Source organism: Apaloderma vittatum, unplaced genomic scaffold (assembly GCF_000703405.1).
Source record: "Apaloderma vittatum isolate BGI_N311 unplaced genomic scaffold, ASM70340v1 scaffold12478, whole genome shotgun sequence".
Classification (NCBI taxonomy): Eukaryota; Metazoa; Chordata; class Aves; order Trogoniformes; family Trogonidae; genus Apaloderma; species Apaloderma vittatum.
Window position 1 is genome coordinate 61,806 of NW_009729122.1, and position 27,008 is coordinate 88,813.

The following is a 27,008-nucleotide window of genomic DNA, read 5'->3' on the forward strand; positions in this document are numbered from 1 at the left end:
AGGAGTCAATGGGAAGAGAACAGGGACCATGAAAGTTATGACTCACCTGTCTTCAATCCGAACCCAGAGGTCGTTGAACTGCCTCTGGCGATGGTGTTTGTGCTGCTTCTTGTGCCATTTCTTCTGCCTGCCAAACTCTTCTAGCTGGCTGATGCTATCTGGCAACAGGAGGTGAGGAGACAGGCTGTCTTCTTCGTCCATCTGCAGCGGCTTCAGGGAAGGAGATGTCAGTGGGACCTGCTCAGAAAGCTGGAGAGCGGGCAGGGATGTTGCTGAGGACCCTTCCAAAGCTGGACTTGTCTTTGTCATCCTTGAACTGCAAAATAGAATATTTAAACATTCAGTGAATAAAAGAGGGATTGTGCTCAGAAAAAAACCGAAAGCAGAGGAGTACCCTACTTGGTGGGTGCTCCTAAGTGCTAAGAAGGTGTACAAGGAGAAAGATTTTTGCTATGGTGCAGCAAATAAAGACAGCAGTGGCATTCCCGAGCAAGCTTTCAAATAAACACTGAATTGAAAAAGGGGGGGAAAGGTGGTTGATACGGTATTGCTGTTTTCTGGCATTTTAATTACTTCTTAGAGGCTTTAGAGGCTGTGGTAGGGGTTAACGTTACCTCCCCATGGGGCTGAAGGTTAAATGGCACACTGTGACTCTCTCTGAGGAAAACAGACACCTTAACAGAAGCTGATCTTAAATTAATGAGATAAAACTAGCTCTTCTTTTTCTAAACTTTTCTTTTTTGGTTCAACTTTGGAGGTCATCTGTGAAAAACATGTAGTTGTTTTGACTGCAGTAATAATTCCACTGGTTCACCTGAGTTAGGATTGGTGACAGGGAAGCCCAGACTGATGACAAGAAGCACGGTCTAATAGCTGGGCTGCTGGGATAGGATATGAGAGATCTAAACTCGAGCAGTTTGTTTGTAATTGAGAAATGAAGCAAAAAAGAGGGTAAATGACCTGTCCAAAGTCATCTTGAAACAATACTGCCAGAGCTCTTCACTCCTGCTTGAAATACTACCACCTCTTGCATCTGACTGGAACTATGCAGAAAAAAGGCCTTTTATTGTTTTCATCTTCTAGGGTTTCACTAAATTTTAGAAAAAAATCAATGCGAACTCTCTCCTTTGATATGTGGCCATGTGAACTTATATTTGTGAGCTAAGATATCTGAAAGGAAAATTTAATAAACCACTAGTGACACAAAGTGATTTTCTTCTCCCAATGTGCAGTAGAAGTTGCTGATTGGTTTTAATTGCAAGAGAGGAACTTCTTCTCTCTCTGGGACGGTCTAATGAGTTGTAGGTACAGAAAATGGATGAGAATTAACAGGCAATATGATGCTGTGGTCTGCAAAACTATTTCTATTACATGGATGCTATGACTTTTATGACAGAAACAATTAAAGACACGTGAAAACTTTTGCCTCCTGAGTGAAACCAGTAAGACATTTTAATGAAAAAGTAATAAAAAATCCTCAACTTCATTGGTGACAATGTACAAAATGTGCTGCAAGTGAAACCACATGTTTCATTTATGGAACATTTTGTTCTTTTCCAAAAAAAAGTCACATCTACTACTAATGGCAGCTTTTTTTCTTTATGATTTTTCTCAAGTCCATTACAATAGCAGTCAAGATGGTCATCTCTATTTCCACTGCATCATGTTTCACCCAAAGGTCCTTCTAATAGCTACTGATAATTAATTGCTGCTACTACGAAACTCACTGGCAAAAACTACAGTAACTTTGTCACTCGTAGCCAGCATTAATGAAGGTCTTCAACATTCATATGACAGATACAGAAAAGAAAAACATTTGTTTAAACTAATTCTAAAATTCTCCAAGGTTGCTTTCATTAATAAAAGACACAAGAAAATCCCATATTTTTCCTAGCATTCAGACTCTCAGTGAGTCCTTTTCAAACTCACTCATACTCAGTCCATGCTCTATTTTACATCACAGAGATCTGCTGGTTCTGGATTTACTTTCCCCATTAAGACTTTTATTCCATGATTCACGTTGAGGATGAGTTTTCATCAGTGCAGCCTCTTTAAGAGACACGAGTACTTTCCAAGGTCTTTCTCAAAGGCTTCTTAGACTGTGACACAGGCTCATGGCTGAAGCAAAGACATCTCCAGACTCATGTAAAAGGAAACTCTCTCACAGGTTTGCATTGGGTGAGTCCCTCAGACCACAGTTCTTAATTTTTGTCCAACCATGATGGTGGATCAGCGAAGTCTCAACGTGCAAATGCAGCCATTTAGCAGCTTGGAAGATAACACAGTTTGAATTTGGATAGGATGGGCTAGGCAGGTAGGAAGGACCTGGACCAAGCATCTACAAAGACCATGTGGGTGCTGCAATGGCAGCAATGGGTGGCAAGGAAGCCCTGGTCTCATTGCCTCCTGCACTTATGTCAAAGCAATGGGAATACAATCTGATTGATGGTGCCCAAAACCAGCTGCTTCTGGTACTGCTCAGGAAAACTCCTGTTTTTCACTGTGTGGGGTGAATTCATCCAGGTCTTCCGACAACCCAGTCATCAATCTGGCAACAAGGCTGGGGTGGGCAGAAACACGTTAAGAAAGAAAGAGCGTGGAGCAGATGTGAGAGCACGAAGTAGACAAACAATGTGATCATCACAGCTGGAACCGACTTTTTGTCAAGATTTCCATTTCCATTGACTTTCTTCTCCTTGCCACCAAAACTGTTCCTCATGTTCTGAGCAGGCAGCAATTTCCCGAGATGATGAAGTTAGGAACAGCCCCAGGTCAGCCCATATCTGCCAGCTCAAGGCTGAGGCCACCACTTGGTTCCTTGAACGGTCTTAGAGCCTTCTGAACACATACTTTCCACCTTTTAACACCTACTATTTTGTTACATATGTTTACCTTGCTCTGAGTTCCTAGTAAACTGGAACCAGTAGAGAGGTGTTTTTATGGGTTGAGATTTTAGAAACCACTTAAGACAACTGGCAGCTCACTTCTTATTAAAATTAATGAGTTTGGGCATCAAAATCCCAGTGGTGGCTTTGAAAGCTTCTAGCTTAATTGTTTCCACTACCATCACATGAGCCACAGGTTGTAAACTCGGTATTTCAGAACATTCTTTGGGAAGAGAATAAATAAACACTGAAGAAACATTAAAATGCTGTAACCTAAAGAGGGTTATAAACTAACCACTTGTACTTTAGAGTTGACGCAGAGGGAATAGCTCCACTGCAGCAACTGCATATTACATTCGGTTGATACTTGCTCCATTGTTCCTCTACTACTAATAATTACCTCAAGACTTAGGAGGGACTGTTAAAGGCTGTGTGATGCTTCTTTCAAAAAATATTTTTTTTGAAGAACTCGATTTAAATAAATGTAGAGACCTGGCTCTTTTCAAATCTGATCATCATCCCACAGACAGAAGTAAAATCAAGAACGTCCACAGAATACGGATATTTAATCCAAATATATTGTAAGGATATTTAAAGACTTCAATTCAAAGTAAAGTAGACTTCCTATCAGAATACAACTTTTCCATTGATTTCAGTAAAGATTTTATCAATGCAAACGGCTTGAATTTATTAATATTCTGGATTTTGTTCCCCTAAGGGAAAAAAAGAAAGGACAAATAACTCTTATCTGCAATAGGATTCCTGGAAAATAGGTCTCCCCATTGCGTGAACTTTACTGATAGATTCAGCTGATCATTTCATGGACTATTTTGTGCCTTTCCTTTGGCGTCAGTCTCAACGTACTCTGTTAGCACAGCTGCACTGTATGAAACCATGGGGATAAAATACACTTTTTTCCTCCACTCTTTCACTAATGCTGAGAGAGCTCTTCAAGATACAGAGTTTTAGTTTTAGTTTTAAAACCAGAAAAAAAGCAGGGTGAGTTTTCAGTTTGCGAGGCCACAGTGCCTCTTCAGAAGAAAGAGTGAGAAAGTGCCACCCAAATATCTTGGTTCACACAAAGATCGCAGAGATTTTTCATGAATAACTTGATACAACTCCAGGCTTAGGGGTTCCACCCATTTTTGAATCTGTGATCACACAGGGTGGTCTTTGGGAAACTAAAAATATTTCAGGCCCTTAGGTGGGTTTTTCTCATCTCTGACCTTAATTTCCTTCCCTGAGACGCATAGTTCTGCAAAACAAGTTCTCTAAAATAACAGAGTTCAAGTAAGAAAACTTGGGAATCTTAGCAAATACACTTCGTGGCTTCATCCTAAGGTACAGAAAACACTGAAAACAGGAAAACATTATTTCTTGCTAGTTCTTGAAAACAATTCATCCACAGACAAAGACCCTTGTGGTTTTGTTTCACTTCTAGTGAAATTTGCCATCCTTTTCTAATTCTTTTTAAGAATTAAGAGAACAAAACCAAAACACGCAAGTAGAGTAGGCTGAGCTGTAGGCTCCATGAGTCTCTCTCTCCATTTCATTCTCTGCCACACAATCTCTAGTGTTGCCCTCTGCCAGCACTGACAATAGAAAATTGACTTGTCATTGGAATTTGCCAGGTTATGAGCAGAGCTGGTCAGAAAATTGACATTAACATCACAAAGTCCTGTAACAGCTTCTTTCCATAATTCCCCGGCTTAAAATTGCCCAGGTTCCACTTTTATTCAACCCCAAGCCACCGTTCTGGCCATGTCTTTCTCCCTGCAGAGGTGAGCATCCTCCTACCCCTCATATCAAGGATCCAGTTTCTGCATCTCAGAGGGCTGTGACCATCTTCAGGCTTCAGAACCTTTTCTGTAGGGTGAAAACTGAGCATCCATGTTTTGTTGCTGCTCTGAGTCTGCGAGGTGTTAACACTACACCTTGCACCTCACCTCATCCGTACCAATAGGGATGTTCAGAACCAGCGATTCACTGACAGTTGTCCAAGGGAACATCAGGCAGGTCAGACCCCATTAACACCTCCGACCCCTGACCTTGCCAGAGCAGTGCTAATAACATTTCATCCCATCAAGTTTTTCCCGGGCTTCTTCAGGGCCAAGAACATGTTCTTGCTTTAGCTCATGAGTGAGGACATGCCTTTGCTGACCATGCACATCTTCCACACAAGTAAGTCACCAATCTATTTCTTCAGCAATCTTGCGGTAACATTTCTGTTCCCTCAGATATGTGCAGAATCTTCTAAAATGCAAGTTTGTCAATTTGTTTATTGCATCTTGTCTTTGTAGCACGAGCCATGGAAAAGTTTTGCTCAGAAGGCTGCCATGCTTTGCACGCGCTTCCAAGTACAGCAACACCACTGAGGTTTTTCTTGCTTCAATTTTCAGAACTGTCAGACAAGGAAAGATCTTGTTTCGTCAAGAGCGAAGCTGTGGTGATAGCAAGGAATGTGTGATGCGGCAGCTTTAACCTTATGCCACCGTTCTTGGGATGCACCTGGATGACAGCCAGACGCTAAGTTAACAGCATTTTATTATGGACAGATTCTCATAAATTCCAGTTTGGGAGTCTTTGTCAAGGCAGGAATTTGTCAGTCCCTTGCACGCATCCTTGCTCCTGTTGCCACAGGCCACAGAGACATCTGCTTCTTGCTTTTTTTCCCTTGTGCATCTCTCAGAGAGAAGTCATGCACACCCAAGAGACGGACACCAGAATGTCCTGTCCCACAAGAATTTTAAAATATTTTTTCCTCTTTCACGCTAGGCTGAAATTCAGATTTGCAAAGCTCTTGGGAGAGCAGCAAACAAAAGGAGAACAGAAAACCAGGCAGAAATCCTAACCCACCCCAGTACAGCTTATAGGACCGCCTATTAATGATGTGAAGTATTCACATAACCAGGTGACAGCAGTGCACACCACCATGAAGTTCATCCTCTTCAAGACAGAAGCATATATATATGTATACACACACAAAATATATTTTTTTTCTGCAAAAGAAAGAAACTCCAAAGAAGAGATCGGAGAATTAGATACTCCCCATACCTAACTTATGTGAGTTGTGTCAGGTAAGTGCCATAAATTACTGAGGATGAATTTGGGCTCAAGAAAAAGCAAAAGAAAATACATGTGAAATCCCTGATTATACACTCACCTGATTGGCTTAATTATAATGAGGTTATTTTATTCAGAAAACAGTTGCCTTAGGCCTGTATACTAAAGTTAAAGCATTTCCATTTTTTAACAGAATTTGGAAAATAAGTTATTTTTTTTCATTTTTGCACCAGAGTCAACTACATCTCACGAGCAGTTAAATTAGGTGAAGTAGTTAAATTCGACCACAGTCCACATCAAACTGGGATGGTATCTCTGGACTCAGAATTCACGTCAGACTAGTTCTCTGTGAAGAATCACGGTTGTTCAAAGATGGTGGCCCTAGTTTGAAAGGCAATATGGTCCTCACTATATACATATCTATAAAAAAAGATATATGTGTAAATCCTCAACTCTATGAATAAATTAAGTGAAAAGTTTGTAAGGCCAAGATATTCCCACGGATGCTGATGTCTTTCTCTCCAGTTTGAGAAACTATAAAATGAATAAAACGTTCATTATCTATTCCATTCCATTAAAAGTGGAGCTGATCTAAGGCGTAGGAGAAGAAATGCACGCTTTCTGCTACTTGGTGGTTGAATTTGCTGAGGAAAGAGAGAAGAGCTGAAACATTTGTAACTTGCCATTTCCACATTTTCATATGAATTCTTTCATTTCAGAAAACTCAAAATGCTGCATTTCAGCACTTTCTGAACAAAGCTTTTTATTTTTTTCTTTAGTCTTCTGTTTTCAAAGACTTAAATAGCACAAAGTGGCCTTTTTTGTTTAAAAATTGATCTCAATTAAGAAGAAAAACCCAACTAATAAATAAAAATGACAAAAAACCAAACAACAAAACCAAATCCTTGCCTTCAAAAATGTCCTCAAAATGTTCCATTACAGATTGTTCTGAACTTATTTCCCCTTCTCAACTTTTTGGTTCAATTCTTGAAGTGAATAATCCTTTGTTCGTGCATCTTTAGTGTAAACTGTGTAAGCTTCGCACTCCAGCCTCAGAAGATGGGCTGTGCCACAGACAAAGGACGGGTCGTTGCTTCCATCCTCCACATTAATAGCAAATAAGATCCTTCTCTGCTTATGGCACACAAAGACTCACCTCAGACTCTTCCCTAAATATTCACTGTCTTCCTGTCACCACACCAATTTAGTATTATTTCTGTTTGGGTAGTTCAGTCTAAGCAAAATTAGTACAGTTGCCTTTGGTGCCTTATGGAAGTTGTATTTAAAGCTCCATGGACAGAACATCTACCCCCTTGGTCAAGACGGGCTCTCTTCTGCTCTAGCATCCTGGTTAAACACAGGAGCACGTAGCTACACAGCAGTCCTGGGACAACTGGTTTGACCTGGAAGTCTACTTCACAGAGGAGAAAAAGGGCTTCACGTTCAAATTACAACTCCTGTGTGCCCATGTACCACTGGAAGACTTGCCATAATGTTAACTGAAATGTTTCAGCATCCTCTAACAAATTTTTAAGTGCTGATTTTGCAATGAATTTTCAGTATTTCTGCTTTTCCTCCCTGATCTTTGGACAGAAATGGAGTATCAGCATTACCTCTGGACTAGAAATCCTGACTTCTGTCCAAATTTGCCAAAAATACACAGGCTTTCTGATGAATCTAAAGCGATGGTATTACACCACAAAAGAAGATTCTAGGGTTGCATTTTTATTGAACTGGAATATTTTCAAGCTTTAGTCCACACACTTTTTCTGTTATTGCTTGAAAATCATTAGTAACAAGAAAAAATATACTGCTCTTTCCTTTCAGTAACTTTTTAATAAACACACATATATGACTTTAATAAAGAACAATGGTGGACTTATTACTGGGCAATGTAATCTCTGTTTCCTCTACATAAACTCTCTGATCTTTTTATGTTTCTTTGAGGTGATGTCATATTAATTATACACAGCAGATTCTTCAGGTGCTGCAAATTAACTTCCATCATGCAGCAGGTTGAGCAAAGCATAACATTCTCATCCAGTCTGGCCCAATCTGCAACAGCAAATTTCTTCAGGTCTAATTGTGACATTTCCAAAGTTTTACTTTGGGTTTAGGTTTTGAGCCAGTTCTGATTCTACAGTGTATTTATGGTGGTTTGGGAAGTATCTGAGAAACTGGACAATGATGACCAAGTGCTACCATCTCATCTCCATCTCATCTCAAGATCTTGGACTCCAGTGACCAGAAAGCGAGCCAGGGGCTGAAGAAAACCTTCCTTCTCCTCCAGCTGCCACAATCAAACTAGAATTACTCCCCAAAACTCATCTCTGCCTTCCCATTTTACTTCAACGGAGCTCCTGATGTCTATGGTTATTTGCTCCTCTCTAGCCAGCACCTCTCTAGTCCTCTCTTTTGGGACACTGAGCTGTATAGGCATGCATAAGGGCAGGTTTGCTTACTCAGTTGTAAAAACTACTCTCATCTCACGCATTGTTATTCCCAAACCCTTCCTGACCTCAGTTTAAACACAGAAAGGATGTGAGGATGCATTTGCTCCATACCAGCAGTTGCCGTCCAGATTGGTTTCATGATTAAGAATCTGACTGACAAAATAAGCCCCCAAACTGGCTGTTCGATTTTGATTCCTCAACAGAATCACAGCTAATACACAACTGTTGTCTGCTTTTTACTCATTTGCAATCCAAATTGAATTCTGCTCTCAGATTTTTTCCACTGGGAGTTGGTTTCCTCTCTTTGCTGGATCCTGCAGAGAGGAGAAACATCTGCAGCAGTCTCCGTTTTCTATCACATCTTAGAAATCCACACTCTATGAAGATATCAGCTGAGCACGGTACCAAATGCCTAGCTTGTGGAACTTGCTCATCTTCACTGACTCCAGACTTAAAACTAATGGCAGATTATTTACTATATGCCAGGCACTGTTTCCTGCACTCCCCTCAGATGCTCTTGAAGCTGGGCACTGGTAGAGGTGAGATACCGGGTAGATCACAGACCTTTACAAGCATGGCAACTTGTCTTCCTGAAGTACCTTGTTCAGCCCAGTCTCTTACAATTGCAAGACAGATAATGTAGGCACATAAGTAGCTGCTATCAGTAGAAGGAGACATGGAGCACTTAAACTGAGCAGCAGGCAGAAGTGTGGAACCAAAGAGGACCATGCCGGCAAGAGATCCCACATCTCTCTTACGTTGAATCCACTTTTCCTCTCTGTAGCTGACACTGTGAAACACCTGATCTGCTTAGCCACTGATGGCTGCCGAGCTAAAAAAAGGAACACAGAGCCAGTCTGCCTTTCTCCACAATACTGTTACAGTCCATTGGCATTGTTTTTATCACAGGGCATGAGTGTTTCCAAGAAAAGAACAAAACAGATGTTAGAAACCCTATTCAGGCAACACTTCTGCCTGTCTGTGGTAATTTTTATTGCGTGGTAATGGACAGAGCCCTTGAAACGTGATGAAGGCAAGAGATTTCTTCCTCCAAACTTCATTTACCTTAAGTCTAATGCTGTTCTCTCAACTCTAAAGTTAATGGACTTCACATAAGGTCTCTCTACACAAGATGGTTTCACCTAGGATCCCCCTCTGTATTAACTCATGCTGATGAAACTGCTCATATCAAATACTTATTTCTGTCTCAAATCCATCCTTCATTAAAATTCTTCATTAATAAAGCACGTACATTGCTGCTGAAACCTTGAGGAAGAAAAGAAGGTTTTATATTCTTTTTTTTGGTTGTTAATTGAAACCTATGAGATTAGACCTTGAACTACAGCTTGAATATCTAAGAAGTACCTGAAGCCACGAGTAAGATCGATTTTTAATGAACTCAGGCAATCTCATTGACTACTTACAAAACACAAGGCTAAGGTCTTCTTCCCTTAAAACAGGAAAACTTGCACTGACCCCAAAAAATATCTCTCCTTCACTGCAATATCTATTATTATTTTTATTGGTGCATTTAAGAATCCCAGAAATAAACTACATACACATTAAAGAGCCTCATCTCAACAAGCTCACAAGTGAAGGGTACGACATGAAAGACAGACAGACACAGCCAGAGCATCAGGACGATACAATGATACAGCACCCAGCCGCACAGAGTGCGAGACTTTACAGCCTCTTGCCTTGAACTCTGCTGCAGAGCTCCTTGCAAAGGAGCTGTGGGGGCTCACTTGCTCCAAGGAGTTACCAACATGGCTAAAAAACCGAGATAAGGGTCTGCATAAAGGCAATGCTTCCCTCCTCCTATATCTAACTGGTTAGCACTAGCCATCAGCAGTCATGAAGGTCTACTTATGTCCCCTACTAACAACCTCTGCCAAGAAAAGGGGGAGAAAGGTGGTGGGTCTTTGTAGAAATTCTGCTTCTGGTCATCTTCCAATGGAGGAAAGGGAAGGAATGTCCATGCACGGCTATTAGGGGCTTTCTGCTGGCCCAAAAGAAGAATTAGGCCAACTGCCTCCCTTGACCAGAGAGATAGCGAATTCCTCAGGTACCCTTTATGTTATCCCTGATGATTTTTGTCAAGGAAAAATAATAAATTAGACTGGGGATTGGTAGTGGTTGAAACCTTCCCCAGAGGTGCTCTCTGAACATGTATGATGTGTCTCTTGTCACAAGCTTGAGCAGACCCAACTTCTGTATATACACACACAAACACATACACAAAATCAGCGATTAACCCTAGCTCTTCCCCTCATGAAGAGAACTCTACACGGTCGTAAGTGAAACAACAGGAAAATGAAAAACACTTATTCTCCTGCTCCCCAGAGCACCATAAGTCAATTAGGAAGCTTCCTCCCTCCATTCTATGTGCACACGTGTTTTATTATTCTGTGTTTATTTGTTTGTTTGCCTGGAAAAGTTTTATCTACGTGCCTGTTGTCTGGGAGGGTATCACAGCCTAGTATTTGTAGCACTGCCCAGCTACTGAAAAGCATGTAATATCACAAATCTAACACACATCAGAGACTCATCAAAACTATGCCTGGCATCTGGCACGAGTTCTAGCAGTCACATCAGCTTCTTATCACTACACAAAACTGGAACACTTTGAGAGAGAGACCAAGCTAGGACTTCTTCTGGTGCAGTGCTGTAAAACCAGCTCAAACTACAGAAAAGCCAATATTCCTTTGCTAGCAGAGGGCTTTTTATCTGAAAATCACTCTTTTTATTCTCAGAATAATTTGGTAATTTAAAATTGGATATTTTTAGTATACATTATTAGAGTTAACTGTCTTCTCTATCCACAGAGAGTGCACCTTCCTGCCAGCCCCAGGGGATCAGGCTGTCTCTGCAGCACATCCCGGCACTGGGATACACACTTCATTTTCAAAGGGTCTGGAGGAGCAAGGGTTCAACTTCTACGCTTGCGACCTTCATTCTGCTTTTGCTACTGCTTCTTAATCCACACTGAGTATCATTCCTTGCTAGTTTTCCTGTAAGAACTTCATCTTCTAGCAAGTGAGGACTCGTCTGTCTCAGACACCTTCCCCTGTAAGTGCTGGAGCCGCAGCACAGGTCAGGGATCCCATCTTAGCCATAAGAACTGGAAATACAGTAGAACTGAATTTTTGTTGATGTCAGACACAGAAAGCTCTTGACTTTTACTTTCCTGTTGTTGTGGTCTGCCTTGGCAGCTAAGATCAATCCTGGATAGATGATGTCTCCATACCACAGGTGTGACACTGACAGGAACATACCAGGCAACATTAAGCCCAGAAACAGAAAGCCCACACAAATCTTCTCCTTTCAGTGGCAGCAGCTCAGCACAGGAAAGATCTGTATGAGAAAGTGCTGAGAGGACACCGGGAAAGATGACCTCTGTATCATGCTCCATGGTGGTGGAGGCAAGTATTTATTCAGAGCAGCACATGAGACTGCCCAGTGGCTTAACTAATGTTAACCTAGCTGTGCTGTCATAGTCTCCCTCAAAGAGTTAAAAAACTCTTTATGTCGCAGTTTTCCACCTGCCCACGGAGGTAGCTCCTCACCTTACATAACGACAGTGAAAAGAATTACAGAAAAGGTTCGGTAACACAGTGCTGGTGGGGCCACATGGGCAGCTTGGAGAGGTAAGTGTGGGCCAGGCTGCAAAACTGCCACCTCGGGCTGTAAAAATGCTGCCCATGTAAGATGTTTTAATTAAAACTGCAGAACAATCCATCTGAATCGTCTCTTTGCAATGTTACTGAGAGCCTGGGGGCTGCCCCGCCAGCCCTGATGAGATGGAGATGTTAATTCTGAACAGAAGCACAGGCTGCTCAAGCAATGCTCTTCTCCTAAGCAAATGATAATGCACTGCACACATGCCTGTCTGCCTCTCTGTGTCCTTCCTTCTCTAGTGAGGCTCAATCCAATAGCCAGTTGTACTGAACTATCCCAAGTAGCAGAGAGATCAAAAAAGGGTGCATGTCCTTAGTTATAGGAAAAGTAGGAAGGAGACAGGCTTTTTTTATAAGAAAAGGCTCAGGTGTGAGCTCAGCCCTTTCCTAGATACCGGAGTCTAACAATTAGAAAATCCATAAGACGTCTAGACTTCGTCAGGTCTGTCATTCACAAACCCACCAGAGGTTTATTGGAAAGGCAGAGAAGGTAAAAGGGACAGTGCACCCCAATCACGAAAGAAGAAGAAAACAAAATCGGTCTCCTGCTCCATTATCCCACTTAAAACACTTTTGTGTTTTTTGTTGCCTGTGCCTTTCATTTGCTGCCTTTCACCAATCTGAGTGGGAATTGCTGACCACTCAGCTACGATTGCTATCAGTATGAATGCTTGAAATACATAGAAATTGCCCTAAATTCATGGCTGCATTTGTAAAACAAATGAAAACTCTGTTAACTCTGCTTTCTTTCAAGTCAATGTCCCTTCTCTTTGAGGGGAATATTTCTAAAATTGCCTCAGGGATTTAAAACCTCAGTGCCTGTTAAATGTCCATGGAAGTTGCACTTCCCAGTTTCATTTGGGACCTAAAACCTAATCTACATGTAAGTTTGATACACGTGCAAAACTCTAGTTTAACATTAGCATGAAATCACATGCCTCTAGGGGAAGAAAGATTATTCCTTCATATGCAAACGCAAGGTTTGCTTTGACAAAATGGTGGCAAAAAGCCAATCTGTGTATCTATTGCGTCCACTGACTGTAGGTCAGTGAGTGGAATGACTTCAGCTTGGGTGGCACTACAGAGGAAGGAAGGAGCCACCCAACAAAACCACGTGTGCCCAAACTGCAGCTAGAGGTGAGGACACAACAAAGTCCTTCAGATCTGCATCTGCCAGGATGGGAAAAGCAGAGGTAGAGCCACTCACTTCTTAGACCAAACTGCCATCAGTATTACCCTGGTGTTACACAGCCTTGATTCATAGCACTACTGATTTCAGAAATTAGATTTTTCTCTCCAAAGTTCATGCAGGGACTTCTGGATCTTCTGTGTGCTGCAATATGATGCCTTGATTCTGTGGGTGTTAGGAATAATTCCTTAAAATGCTGCAAATGCAGGCAATGTTGCAAGCTAAACCCATTACAGCAGCAGAGGTTTGCTGTTCTCCTTGTAGAGAACCCTGTGAGTTTATTTCAGCTAGCAATGTTTTCTTTCCCCTTCAGAAATCAGGAGGAGACAATACCACAAAAGTATTTGAGATCCATGAGAACCTTGCTTAGCCACTGTGGAATGGGAATTACATTCCAGGGGTATAATGAACCCAAAGATGCAAAGATGTAGGCACACAACCCTTGATGATTATCCCTGTCTCACTCAATAATGCAGCCTTTACTTAATGATGCTGGCACCTACATGAACTACAGCCTTCAGCAAAGCTCAGTGCCAACAGAAACCAGCAACTTCGCAGAGGCTGAGCAGCAGCCCAGGGTAGTCCTCTGTGTTAGAGCTCTGGACAGGCTGTATCATTTTTCTTCAATGGAGGGGGAAAGTGTTTATCTAGGAAGCATTTCAGATCAAGGACAATAGGGAACTGTTTAGCTTTCCACAAATAGGCTGGTATGCAACTTCTGAGCACTCTCCAAGGGAAACTTCGGAACACTGGCCGTGTCTTTCCACCAGGGATCTCATGTAAAGTAGCTAATGCCCCACATCCTTCATCCTGATTTATTCCTGCTTCATCCTTGTTTCAAAGTGCTGTGTTCACTTCAAACACAACACAGGGCTCATCTCTCTGAATATGCACTTTGATCACTGGGGACTCCAGATTCATATCAGCCGTTCAAACATAAACAGGGATGTGCAGTCTCGACAGAGGTATTCCTGTGACTGCCTTTATTTTTGCAAGAGTAATTTGAAAATGTGAAGCTGGGGTCAGATCCAAATCTAGTGGCCAGACCGGGCACTGCATACCAATGCACTTGGAGCCTGTCTACAACTTTGCTGCTGAGTTGTTGTTGCAGGTTAGCAGGAAAATCTTAGTGTCCCTGACGTGACACGTGTCCTAGAAGTCAGTAGAGAAAGGCTTTGGTGTGCTCTTACCCATGAACGAGAGCACCAAATTAGGTCTCTCTACCTTGGCAAGCTGCCACCCGCAGAGAGTGTCACTGCAGAGTTGTGAGCTGGTCTGACTTTTCATACAGCAGGATGTTTCCCCTTTCTGCTGCTGTATGAGAGTTACAGCCATGCTGAGTGTAAATTTAGGCTAATTCTTCATGCTGGCAAAAAATTCTGTTCTCTGGTGGGGCTACACGAGGCAGACATGGGCATAGCCAGGTCCACAGCGGCCCCAACAAAGCAAGTCATGTGCTTCTTCAAAGCAAGTCCAGGTGCTTCTCCTGCCCAGCTAGAGTCTCAGAGGTCTCTTATAGCCACAAAGGATCCAGTTTTCGCCAACAGAACAACTGGTCAAGGTGGAGGCTCAAACCGATAATTCAGTTTCTGTCAGACATTCCCTGTGATGCAATCTTTCTGTCTAAATTTGCATGTATTAATTCTGAAACTGGATTACTGTAGTAGTGTATTTTCAGCAACCACAATTGCAGGAAATTGTCTTCATTTAGGATGTTCTTCTATCGTATCAATTGAGAGCCACTCTGTCTATATCCATATACAGCGTCTGATCCATTTTTCCTCCCTCCTGTTTCTATTCACAGGTCCATTTTTCATTCTCCCAGGAATGCAGAGCATTTGGGAGTGTAGGTGGAAAGCCAAAATCTTTCAACACCCACTAATAGAAAGTTGTTTTAATTAACTTTGTGGGAAGAAAAAAAAAAATAAAGAGAGCTGATCCTCTGCTCTGAAATCATGAATCACTGCACAAGAGAAGACACGTCCTCTGAGACACCAGAGACCGCTTCAGACAGAGGGACTGACTGAGTTGCTTTCTTGGGAAGTCCTGAGTCATCGAAAACAGCAGTTTAATCCCCAGGAAATGGGAAACATATTGGCATGGTGCTCACTTGTATGGAGCATGAGCTCCAGAGAAGGGTGAACCTCCAAAGGTTCTGGAGATCAGTTTAGCTTGTAGAAGGATTTTAAGACCTTAAAGCTTCTCTGAAGTATATCTGATCTGGAGCTGGGCACATTATTCCCAACACATGATTTACTGGATAAATTAAACTCTTTACATATTTTACAGATTACTTGTGAATTTAGTTTGACTTCTCATAAAAATGATTCAATGATTACGACATAAAAATGCATTCTGGCTTCTAAGTTATTTACTGTGACAAGTGCTTCATATATTCACCATTCTTAATTTACTAGTCTTGTTGCAATAATTTTTTTTTGCATTCTTCCTCCTACTACTAGCACTTAACTAGGAGGAGCAGCTGATACATACATGCTCCTCAGTCTGACCCTTCGCCATAGTTCTCCTAAAGGGACACCCGCACAGTCACTTCAGACTCGAAGCTGTGTTGTGGTCTATGTGAAGCCACCTGCCTTGGCTGAGATGCCACAAGTTGTTAAAAGTGAGACTATTTTGCACTGAAGTGGATAAGAGGTGGCACAAGATCCCATCACATATGTATGTTAGAGTGACCTACTTGCAGGGGCAATTCAGAAAGGTTTCTGTAAAACAGCGTTGTTTTGGAGGACTTCTAACCCCATTTAAACTGTGAAGAATGTCCTGATGAACACCTGACCACTCACAAAAGATGGAAAATGTACTTGCCACTGTACTCCTATGTAAAAAATTGTATCCTCAACTCTTTTCTTTCAAAGCACTACTCTTGAAGCAGTTTTAAGTGAAAGTGTCACTGAAAAAAGTGATTGACTCCCTTTCTTCCTGTTCCTTTTTTAGTAACTTGTTCACATTAAAGGACTCCCTGCAAGCAAAATTACAAGCAATTACACTCATGCTGAACCAAGCAGCTCTATCGATTGCAACACAACCCACAGACCTCTTGCCGAAGGAAGCCAGCTCTGGAAGTGGAAAAGCTATCTGTCCTAGCGTGTGAGGTCTCTTTGCCTGACAACGTGACAGTGAAGGTAAGGGAAGTCAGCGTTGCAGAGGCAGAGTGACAGCAAACAGAGCACAAACTTCCTTAGATAAACGACATCTTTCAAACCACACAATAGCACTTGATACCTCTGTGCCCCTTGAGCTGTTACAAAGTGCAGCTGCACTTCAGCCCAGATTGATATCACTTGGGATGGAGGCCATCAATCCACAGGACAAGTGCAGGCTGAATACACAAACACAAAACTCACACAACCCCACTGTTTCAAGAAAATGCTGGAGAGGGGATGCTACAATTTTTCCGAAGGCTCCAATGAGTATAGTGACACTGTCCATCTGTAACAAGGGTCCCAAGTCCTACAAACAGGAGGGGAATTCATCTCACAAAATGATTAATCATCTAAAACAAGGCAGACATCTAAAGCAAACAAGTTGGGCTGGCTGTCTAAGACACCAATGAGCAGTTGTCTGGAAAAGTCAAGCTTTTTACATTGACTATAGTAAATGTCAGCATAACTGTGTGAACATATTCTTAGTTTTCTACCAATTCGCTTGTGGCTCCTCACAAAAAAAAGACAGGAGAGAATCAGCATTGATCTCATATTAATGATGACTTCTAAAAGCTACTGGTATCAATGGAAGCCTTGCTGTTGACTTCAGTGCAGTTTGGATCAGCTTTATCTCTCGTTACTATAGACAAGAACGTTAATCTTATACTAACAACCTTAGGCAAAAAGATCTGCCTTACAGTTGGCTAGGAGCATAAAGAAGATGAAAAATCAGCTTCACCTGTGGAAACAAGAACTCCAGAATTAGGCTAGGAAACAAAGCAAGGCTGAATTGTGAACTTTCAAAGTCTCCAGGGCTCTGTAGGTTGACTATTAGATAGAGTATGACATAAAGATCTAAAACTGATGGGCTGCAGAGCAGCAAAAAAACCCTAGAAACCTTAGCACTGGCTTCAGGACAGCTCAGTGAGGAAGCTGCTCTTCAGCAAAAAGAAGCAAGACCAGGTTCCCCAGTGACCCTGTGTGCAAGTTCCCAAGGAAGAGAATGATATGGAATACGAAACTTTTTTTTTTTTTTCAAAAGAAACCAGAAATTTGGCCAAGGATAAAATCTGATTATAGAGAAAAGTGAAAGTCTCACTGGGAGAACCAGTCAAGCGCAAAATTCCTGAGAAGTTTTGTTCCGTATTCTTTCACTAACACCATGAATTATCTTGCTCTTTCCCAGATTTTTTTTTTTGAATGAAGTTGCTAACTTCCACTCTTTCAGAACGTGTTTGGCATTTAAAGGTGGCCTAAAGATGCACTGGCCCTAGTAAAGTGTTGTTCAGGAAGTTACAGGATCATTAAGTTGCTATGGCTGAGAACTTGCAAGTTGACTTTGCTTCTCTACCACATCTTGGAGATTTTTTTCATTTTTTTTGCCCCCAAAGAGTTAGTTTGATTGGCTGAGACTTTGTGGCTGTAATGTAATTATAGACACAAAGACAATTAAGTTGCAAAGGAGGGTATTTTAAAGGCACGTGGGAATCCCTTGAAAACGTAACATGCACATTTTCATCACTAAATATTTTAAGCATTAACTAGTCATATTCTCCAATGTTAGATGAGGCAATAAATTTGCTAACGCATGCAGATGAACCCTAGTTAATCCCCATACACCTCTTACTGCAAATTATGCTGTCAGAGAAACCCCACTAAATTATGGGTTTGCTTTTCTTCTGAGGAAAGGAAGCTAGTGAAGGGAGTATGATCTTCAGGCTCAGATCAAGTGAAAGATCAAGGTTTACAACAGGATTAAGAACTGCAGCATGCCAATGGGGAGATTATTCCACTCACAAAAAAAAGTGTGCATTTATCCCTGTCTCAGAAGAGATGGGATCTAGAATGGACTAACAGCTGGCCAGCTCTTCTCTTTTTCTAAATTAATTCAGTTGCTTCGAGTGGAGGTGCCAGCGCCCTCATATTTTTATCTTTTCCTTGTCTCTTTTCCAAATAAAATTTTACTTGTTTTACTACAACTTTAACATCCTCTCAAACACATCCTGAACACTAACAGCTAAGCAGAGTGGAGTAACCCTGCCAGGCCAGAAAAGACAAAGGTTCTTGGACATCCCGAGGAACTTCTCCAGTACTGGAGACTCCTGAAGGCTCTGATGCCATCCATAAATACATGGGTTTCAATCTATTGACCTGTAACTTTTACCAGTTTGAGGCTGTAGGGAATGTTATGTCAAATATTTGCCCGTTCCTGTGTATCACCTTATGCAGGTTAGGCATCCGGACGGAGTGAAATGGCTGCATCACTGTGTGGACTGGGTGGGCTTTCATCTCAGGGGAAAGAAGAAAGCATTCATAGTGAAGCGAAGATCTCCACCGTGAGACAATGCTGAGCTGCACCAATCGTGTAGGATGTTATAGGAAAAGCTCTTTGCTTCAGAAAGATGGAAAGGAATAAGCTACAACAGCAAGGACATGTTGCTTGAACTGGGCCAGGAAATTCAAAGATAATGAGGGAGGGTAGTTAATTTCTACCGCAGAGCCCTCAGAGTTTACAATAAACTCTCAGAAGCTTGTCCTAAATTCTCCCATTCTGAAAGGAGGTAGCATTGAGCATAAGATCGGAAAGAGCAGCCCGATGGAAATGAGCGCTGCTGCGTGTTTTTCTGGCCGAGAGAAGGGAGTGCAGTGCGTCAGGGCTTGGCGCATGGCAGAAGGTCAGAGCCGGTTCTGAGAAGCCCGTAACAATAGAGTCATCATGGACACAGGTGCTTCCGGGACTGATCTCGTAATTTGGCTGTTTCCAATTAAATGTGAAGCAGCTGCGGTCTTTTATCTGGTCAAGTCACTGGAATCCATCTAAAAGAGAAACTTTCTCCCATCTCCTCTTCTCTCCCCACCCCACGCACACAGCTCTACTTTCTGAAGAAAGAGGGGCAGTGATGGCCCAGATGGCAGAAGCTCCACAGAAAAAAAACTTACCTCGCGACAAAGCAATGAGATACTGTTTCAGCCGTTCATTTTCCAATGGCTTTATTTGGGGACAAGGAGGACAGCCAGCAAAATAAATACTAAATACGAATGCTGTTGAAGGTTGTCAGGCAAACAGATTTGGGACACTTTCCCTCAGGCAATGAAATAAACAAATGAAGCCAACATGAGGATAAGTTCTCAAGTCCTTATGGCACTGTTCTGCACGCTAAGTACAACAAAGTTTATTTTACAGAACGGGATTGAGCTTTAAAGAAGGAGTTTTCAATAGTCAACTGGTGGGATTCTAGAAGAGGCTCAGGAAGGTCAACACTGGGCCACTGCACAGATCAACAGGAGCTAGGGGATTTCAGAAACCCAGTCACTGAGAGCTCCCAAATAGCTCCACACCAGCTAAATTACTTCATATGCACTTTTCTTTGCCAGTTCATTGATTCTGGAGCCATCAAACCGCTCCATGTCTCAGCTATCTTTCTAGCCTGCCAAGGTCTCACTTTACTTTTCCCCAGTACTTTAAGAGAAAGAGAACTTGGCTCATAGTTGTGCTTGTCACTAGACAACAGAAATGTGAGACTCTAGGTATTAATTTTGGTCGGCTTAAAGAGCAGCCATTTCACAATTCGTGCTTAGCATTTTGGACAGAGGGAGCCAACGCTCTTCTGGCTTTACCCAGCCTGTATGGAACTGAAAGCATAAACAGCTTCAGTCTTAGTCCTGTTTCACTCTTCCCAAGGCTTTTCTGATACACAGGAATGGTACCACTTTCTTTCTAAAGAAGTATTCTCTTGTCCTTTCTGAAACTGAAATGGATGACAGAGCTTAACTGCCATACCACATTACCCCACCCATTTATGGCACCACTGTTTCTTTATTATTGAACAATAAAGATCAGACAACTAATAATTTCAACAGGAACAACAAAAACAACAACAACAATAGTAAGTTTGGGGTTGTTTTTTTTCCTTTTTCCTAGGAACAGAGATACTAAAGAAAAACAGTATTTGCTTTTTTGGCAAGGCAGCGTTGGTAGTAAGTAGGATGTAGCACGACTGACTTGCTGAAGCTACGTTCATCAATGAGGCTTCTGACTCAATCTGAGTCCTGCAAATTACTGTCAAGAAATCATTGATATTCAGCCAAACTCACCCTCAGTTTCAGTATGATATACCTCCAAACGTTCCTATGTGCCAGCTCAAATCGTTCCTCTTTGTCGTTCTGCACACAATCCGTCCACAGCAATCCTTTTTAAAATTCCCTTGGCCAAAAACATAAGCATGCAGCTGCTTCAGCTTTTCCCAACCCTTGCATTTTTTCCATGGCTGTCCACCCCCACCAATCTCCACATTAGAGTCCAGCTGATCTTCCCTGAACACGATCCAACTGTTCAGCTGTCAGTGCCAGAATGCAATGCAGTGGGCTTCATTCCCTTATACAACTTATTTGGAAGTAAAGCAGAAATGTCTCTTTTGGGTTTCAGCAGAGGACAGAAATACCTCTTCTCTCATCTATGGCTCCACCAGAATCAAGACAAACACACTTGCATCTCTATAATCCATAAAAATTTCTGGTTGCAAGCAGCTCAAAATTCGTTGAGCTTCTGCTTGCTTGTTCTATGTACAGACACGGTTAGTACAGCCACTATCCCAAAACGGTTCCTCTTCTGGGCCTTCCTAACTGTTTTCAAATGGTTTTATTTCACCTTTTCAGAAGGAAAGAGGAGAGCAAAAAAAAAGAAGGGTAGACAAAAATGCCAGGTTCTTAAGGCTTTCAATTACAGCAACATAACCTCAACACCACAGCAACTAACTGGCTGTGCTTTCTGCATATGTGACCAGCTATTGTCACAACTGTGTTTAACTAGACTGTCTTTTGTACCTCACCCAGAAATCAAAAAATACCAGCCATTCTAAAAAAAAAAGAGACAAAGTAGTTTGCAACAACCTCCTCATTTCTAAGAGGAGCCCCAAATACTTCTGCTGGCTACAGCCCCAGCTGTAGGACAATGAAAATACAGTCCCTGATATGCAGGTCTGTGAGTCTCTTTTTGTTTTTTTTTTTTCCTAAAGGCAGAAAGCTGTTTCCTGTGAATATATTTATTCTTATTTAAGTTTTTATTATCTTTTACCATTTCTGCACCTTGAGTAATGCACTTTAGTGACAACTCCAGATTTCTTTACTACGCCATTTATTTTTCTTTCTGTACTCTCTTCTAAGACTGGCTGACCTGCCTGGACCATCAGAGCACAGGAAAACACACAGAGCATCTAATCCTTATGGAGCACAACCATATCCAGGATTTATGCACACCAGTATACCCTTTAATAAAGTTTTGTATGTTCAATGTTCATAACAGACCCCACTGAAATTAGGGTACTAGTGCAGATAAAGGGACCAACCTGCCCAATACTTTGATATGGAGCAAGGAAAAGAAGCTACCAAGTGTAGGAGAATTCAGCTGAGGACATACACGCTGTTCCAGGCAGCAGTCCGAGTCCACTCGCTTTCAAGTACGTTTTCCTCAGAGACTGACAATTTTAGGGAAAACATCACGAACAAGAGACGCTTCTGACAAGGTCAGGAAATGCATACATAGAGGTGCCCCACACTGCAAATAAGTCAACATTAAGCAGTGGCTTTATTTCAAGTTTCCTGCCCCATCGTGTTATTTCAAGTCTGTGATGACGTGTATAGACATATCTCAAGACCACAAAGAGCAGAGACTACTCTTGGACATTTCTCACACTACTGTATCTTGCTTTCTTCTCAAGGGCTTGCAAACAGCCAATAAATTAATAGTTTCACAATTTCCAGTTGAGATACTTTTCATGGGAAGATGATACTTTCAACTATATGAAAACTGCTGAGGCAAGTGTGTGCTTCCCTGAAAGGAAAGTTTCTTTGTCAAAAACCTAGGAATGGTATACTTCAGCTGTTTTGGTATAGTTTGCTTGTTTCTTTTGTTTCACTGTATTTTTAGACACAGGCATTTAATTGATTCTAGCCAAAATTTCAAGCTCCAGCCAGTTAGTGTTTACTGCTCTTCTCTGTGCCATGTTGACTTTTCTCCCTCTGCTAAAATGCTTCTTAAACCTCCTCTGACTATATGTTCTTCCTTGTGCTTGATAGCTTTTTATCCTTCTTTTCCCCACAGTTATTTAAGACCGTGCTTTTATTCCTCAACATTTTCCAAGAAGCATTTAGGAAAAATGCTCTGTCAAAGACTTTTAGGTACAGTTGAGCCATATCATATTCTACAGGAATCCTTGCGGATGTTTCACAAACAAGGTTAGATAAGCCAGATTTTCCAACTGTATAAAACATCGTTTTTTCAGACATGGTCTACTAGTCCTGCAATTAATTCTCCATATTGAAACTCACCTGCTGTCTGGACCATATCGTGTCTGCTCACTGGGGACAGGAGCATACTGCTAACACTTTCTCCTAATGAAGATAACAATCGTATGCCAGAGCAATCTCAGTCAATTTTTATCTGCAGAATGCAGGGGAAAGGCTAACTTTGCAAAGCTAGACGGTCTCCCACCATCCCTCCCAGTTTTATTGTCTATGACATCTTTAGACAGTGACCTTGTCTAAATGGCCAAGAAAGAGCAAAGTCTAGGGAAGGAAGGAAATCTGTTTCATCAACTGAGGACAATTTTGTGCCATAGTTTCTCTTATACTAATGAAGATTGCCGAGAGCCTGGTAACCGATCCTTGCCTGCTTTACTTGATCAGAGAGATGAAGAAGCTCAGAGAATATTGAATAGCTTTTTACCTACCCACCACACTTTCCAAGGTGCATTTGCTACAGTAAATCTGGTCCTTCAGGCAAAACTGAAATTCCACCTGAAGAAGAGCAGCCTGACAGAGAGGCCTGAAAAACGAGGCTGGAGGCAGTCTACTGCCCTGCAAGAAGCCCACAGAGAAAAACGGACAAAACAGCTATGGGGGAGAATGAGCTGAATAAGATGCTTCCTGGAAACAGAAAGGAACTGTGGCACCTCTGCACCATATAGTGAAGCAGCTGTGACACAAATGAAGTCCCCAAGTGAAAAAAAAAAACAGCCACTGAAGCTCCGTAAGTTTCCAAACTCACACAATGGATGCTTTACAATTGCACTTTTCGTCCGGAACTTGGGTGGGAAAGGGAGGTTCATCATGCCCTCACCCACCTCCTATACTACTGCAATAATCTTTCTTAGTCACAGAAAAAGGGAGAAAATAAAGAAAAAGAGAGAAAGTGATTAATAATCTGTGGGCAACTGCTTACTTTCCAATTGGTTGTCCAGGAGGGGTGTGCTCCACTTCAAATCCTGCTTGTCTCAGTACATCAATCACAGTGTTGTTACCCAGGAAGTGACCTAAAATACAGGTAGAAAATAGCACTGTCAATCAAACTGCTCCTCTCGCTTGAGTTTCTCCTGTTGGAACAACAGGCTTGAGAGGCAAGGTTACCAGAAGGTAGATCAGCTCCAGAAGCAAGAAAAGCATGTTAAGCAACTTGTTGTAATGAGGATTTAGCTATTCACCACGTAGTCCACTTCAGCCTTTGGCGATGGCCAGAGAAAGAGACAGAGCACAGCCTGATACAGTCATCTTCCATCTTATGCACCCCTCCTGCCTCTCACATGGCCGAGGGACTGAGTGGATAAAAGCCAACCTAGACGAACTGCTAGTCTTGTCTTCCTCTGTGGCCATTTTTTTTAGTCCACGTGCATGGACTAGATAAACTTCTAACATGGATATCAGAATGACCCTGCAGTGGCAAAAAGAATATTACTGGGGCTTTGACCCATGAATTGGAACAATTTATGACCCCAAATGTCCACCCTGCCCATCGTCATTCCTGGACATCTGCTTATGAAGAAGCTCTGAAGTTGCAGTCCTGCACGCTCAGCGCTTATCTACCTAAACTGGCAGTGGTTCAGGAATTGCTTCATCAACTGCTCAGCCACCTGCACAGCTGGGTTGGGAGGAGCTGGGATGGTAACCTTATCTCTCGCAAAATGCGAAAGTTTAGTCCTGTAAAGCAAGGCTCTTCACTGAAAGTGTAAAGGTTGCATTCCTATTCACAGAAATAACAAAGATCCCAATAAGTACTGCAGCATGTATGGGCCTCGAAGGAGTTTAGTTAAGGGAGTCCTATACACTCGAGGTCTGAACCAAATCCCACTGGAGTCAATGGGAGCCCTCAAAGGGCTTTAGGTACAGACTCAGTAAGGCAGTGTAATCCCTCCAAAGCTTTCAACTTATTGTCAGAGTTCCACATTGTTTTCAGGATGGGTTAGACATATGAAGTAAGGAGGCAAGAAGTCCACTAACAGGTTTAGTAAAATCCACATAGCCCAGAAACCTGTCTCCGACTGCAGCCCTTGGTGAATGTTAAAGGTATATAAATATATACATGAATGACACTGAGAAAGGACAGAACAATCCTCCCCCATTATGTCCATTAGCTTCCAACTCTGCATAGTTACGTGACCCCCATTTACATCCAGGTCATCGCATCTCACTGCCAGCTCTGAATAGACCAATTCATCACGAATGCGCTCAAGCCTCTGTCTCCAAGTACTTTTTGCCCCGTGACATCTTGCAGAAGGGAGTTGCACCACGTGCCCCATGTTAAAACACACTCCTCTGCTTTGCTGCTGCTTGGAGGTTGTGTGCTTGCCTTAAGCACAGTGTGTACAAAGCACATTTGTACAAAGTTGCTACGAATTTGAGAGTAATTCAGCCCTTAGTATTCACTAAGCCTGCACCTCTCTGCTCACACTGCCAACAAGGGCGCTAATTCACATCAGTTGTAGGAATGATGTAGTCGTATGGCTTTTAGTGCAACTTGCAAGCGCTGGTAAGAACTTTTAGCCAAAAGACATTTCTTTAAATGATTAAACGTACATTTGCAGAGCCCTAGTGTGTTCCAGGATTCCTCCACTTCCTTTTAAGAAAACTCAAAATTTGATTTTCCCCTAACTTACTTATAACAAAAGCCAAAGGAGCAGAAAGCAGTCCCAAAAATGTATTACACACCCTTAGAGAGTCAAGAAACGAGACATTTGTGAGTGATTAACGGGATTTGATCATATCCTGTTGTTTTATGCAGTGGCCAAGGCAAACAAAGGTCCCCATTCTGTCACCAGCAAAGTGACACTGAGGAACCAAAGTCAAGCGTGTCAGAAGTCAGAGATGTGTTTGAGACCATAGTGCAACGCTTTGCTTTTCCTGGAGTCTTAAATGCCATGAGACATTTAAATGTCTTTGCTTGAATCCAGCAAATCTTTGACGACATGACAGTACAAAAGAGCCCAGTTTTAACTGCTTTAAACCCAGAATAAAAAGTAACTATGCAACAGCTCTGATTTCTCATCCTCAAAATGGGAGGACCATCAACAATGTCAGCTCCTCAGCAAACCTTGTGAGTGCCTTCAAGTGATGGATGAAGACCAAAAGGTGATACCTCCTGGACTTCCCATTCCCTCTGGTGGAGACCGTGATGAAAGCTGCTAGCTCTGAGCTGCTAGCTCTGACTGGTGATCCACCGTGCAGGGTGGCAGAAAAACGTAAGCGTGCCGAGATGCCTGCTTCCATAGAGTAAGTCACCCTGAGCTCTTTGGTCCTCTGCCATGGACCAAAAGTCTCCTCCAGCTGTCCAGGAGTTTTGTGTCAGATTCAGTCTGCAATGAAGGAGAGCAGAGGAGGTTCCTGCCAAGGTAAAATCCACCCTAACTGGGAATGAAATGTCCACAGGACCTCCTCTGAGACTAGACACTGAATTTCCATATCATAAATCTCCCTACCCTCTGCTCCAAAGCCCGAGGCTTATTCCTTTAATTTTGCCTTTTCTATCACAAAGTAATACAAGCTTCCATTAATAAACAACATCCAACAAACACCAAATCCCTGAATAAATGAAAATCTTCATTACAAACACCAATGCGAACATAGTTATTTCATTTTAGGTCCACAATTCAACATATACTGAAATATTTTCAATGCCCTAGCTCAACAAAGAGAAATCAAATAAAAAAATATCAAAACCAAAACCAAACTTCAAGCTGACTCCCAAGTAAATCTCCATTTCACATACATCAGCAGAGTCTGAAGTTTTACCAACTGCTAGAAAACAGCATGAGCAGGTGTTTGCAAAGCTTTACTTTCAAATTCCACTTCAAATTTCCCTGTTTGCATTATCCTGTGTACGTCTGGGTGAATCACCACCGATCTCGCCATTGGCTTGACCTGTTAATACATCCTCTCCACTTGATTGTAAGATTTCTGCATGGACCAGCTCTGACTTCTACTCTACTTGCCTTAGCTTCTCTACTGGCTCAGAATTCACATATTGTGATTAGTTTTGTATCCATTTGTCTATTCCAGTTCACAGCAACACTGCTGTGGCCAACTTCATTATTTCACTATGCATAATACAGGCAACTTGAAGTCATGCTCAGTGATGGAAAAAGTGAAAATATGCATGCTCAGACCAGCAGCCTTCCTACATAACACAGACATTTTCACAACAGTGACTCATGGTATCTCATGGCAAGCAGCTCCTCAGAGTCAGAGACATGCAGAGAGGAAGGTTTCAGAAAAAGGTGGAACAGAGGTCCAGTGCAGGTGGGTAAAGT

The 27,008-nt window shown here is 42.0% G+C and overlaps 1 protein-coding gene across 1 annotated transcript in view; it reads right to left on the reverse strand.

Moving 5' to 3' along the window:
- LOC104277641 (metalloprotease TIKI2-like) overlaps window positions 1-26,610 on the reverse strand; it is a 48,458-nt gene extending 21,848 nt beyond the window's left edge. The window contains exons 1-3 of the mRNA XM_009874338.1: window positions 26,535-26,610; window positions 23,651-23,741; window positions 47-316 (exon numbers count right to left, since the gene is read on the reverse strand). Coding sequence (XP_009872640.1) covers window positions 47-316; window positions 23,651-23,741; window positions 26,535-26,610 — 437 coding nt within the window. The remainder of the gene's footprint in view (window positions 1-46; window positions 317-23,650; window positions 23,742-26,534) is intronic.
- Between the last annotated feature and the right edge of the window lie 398 nt (window positions 26,611-27,008).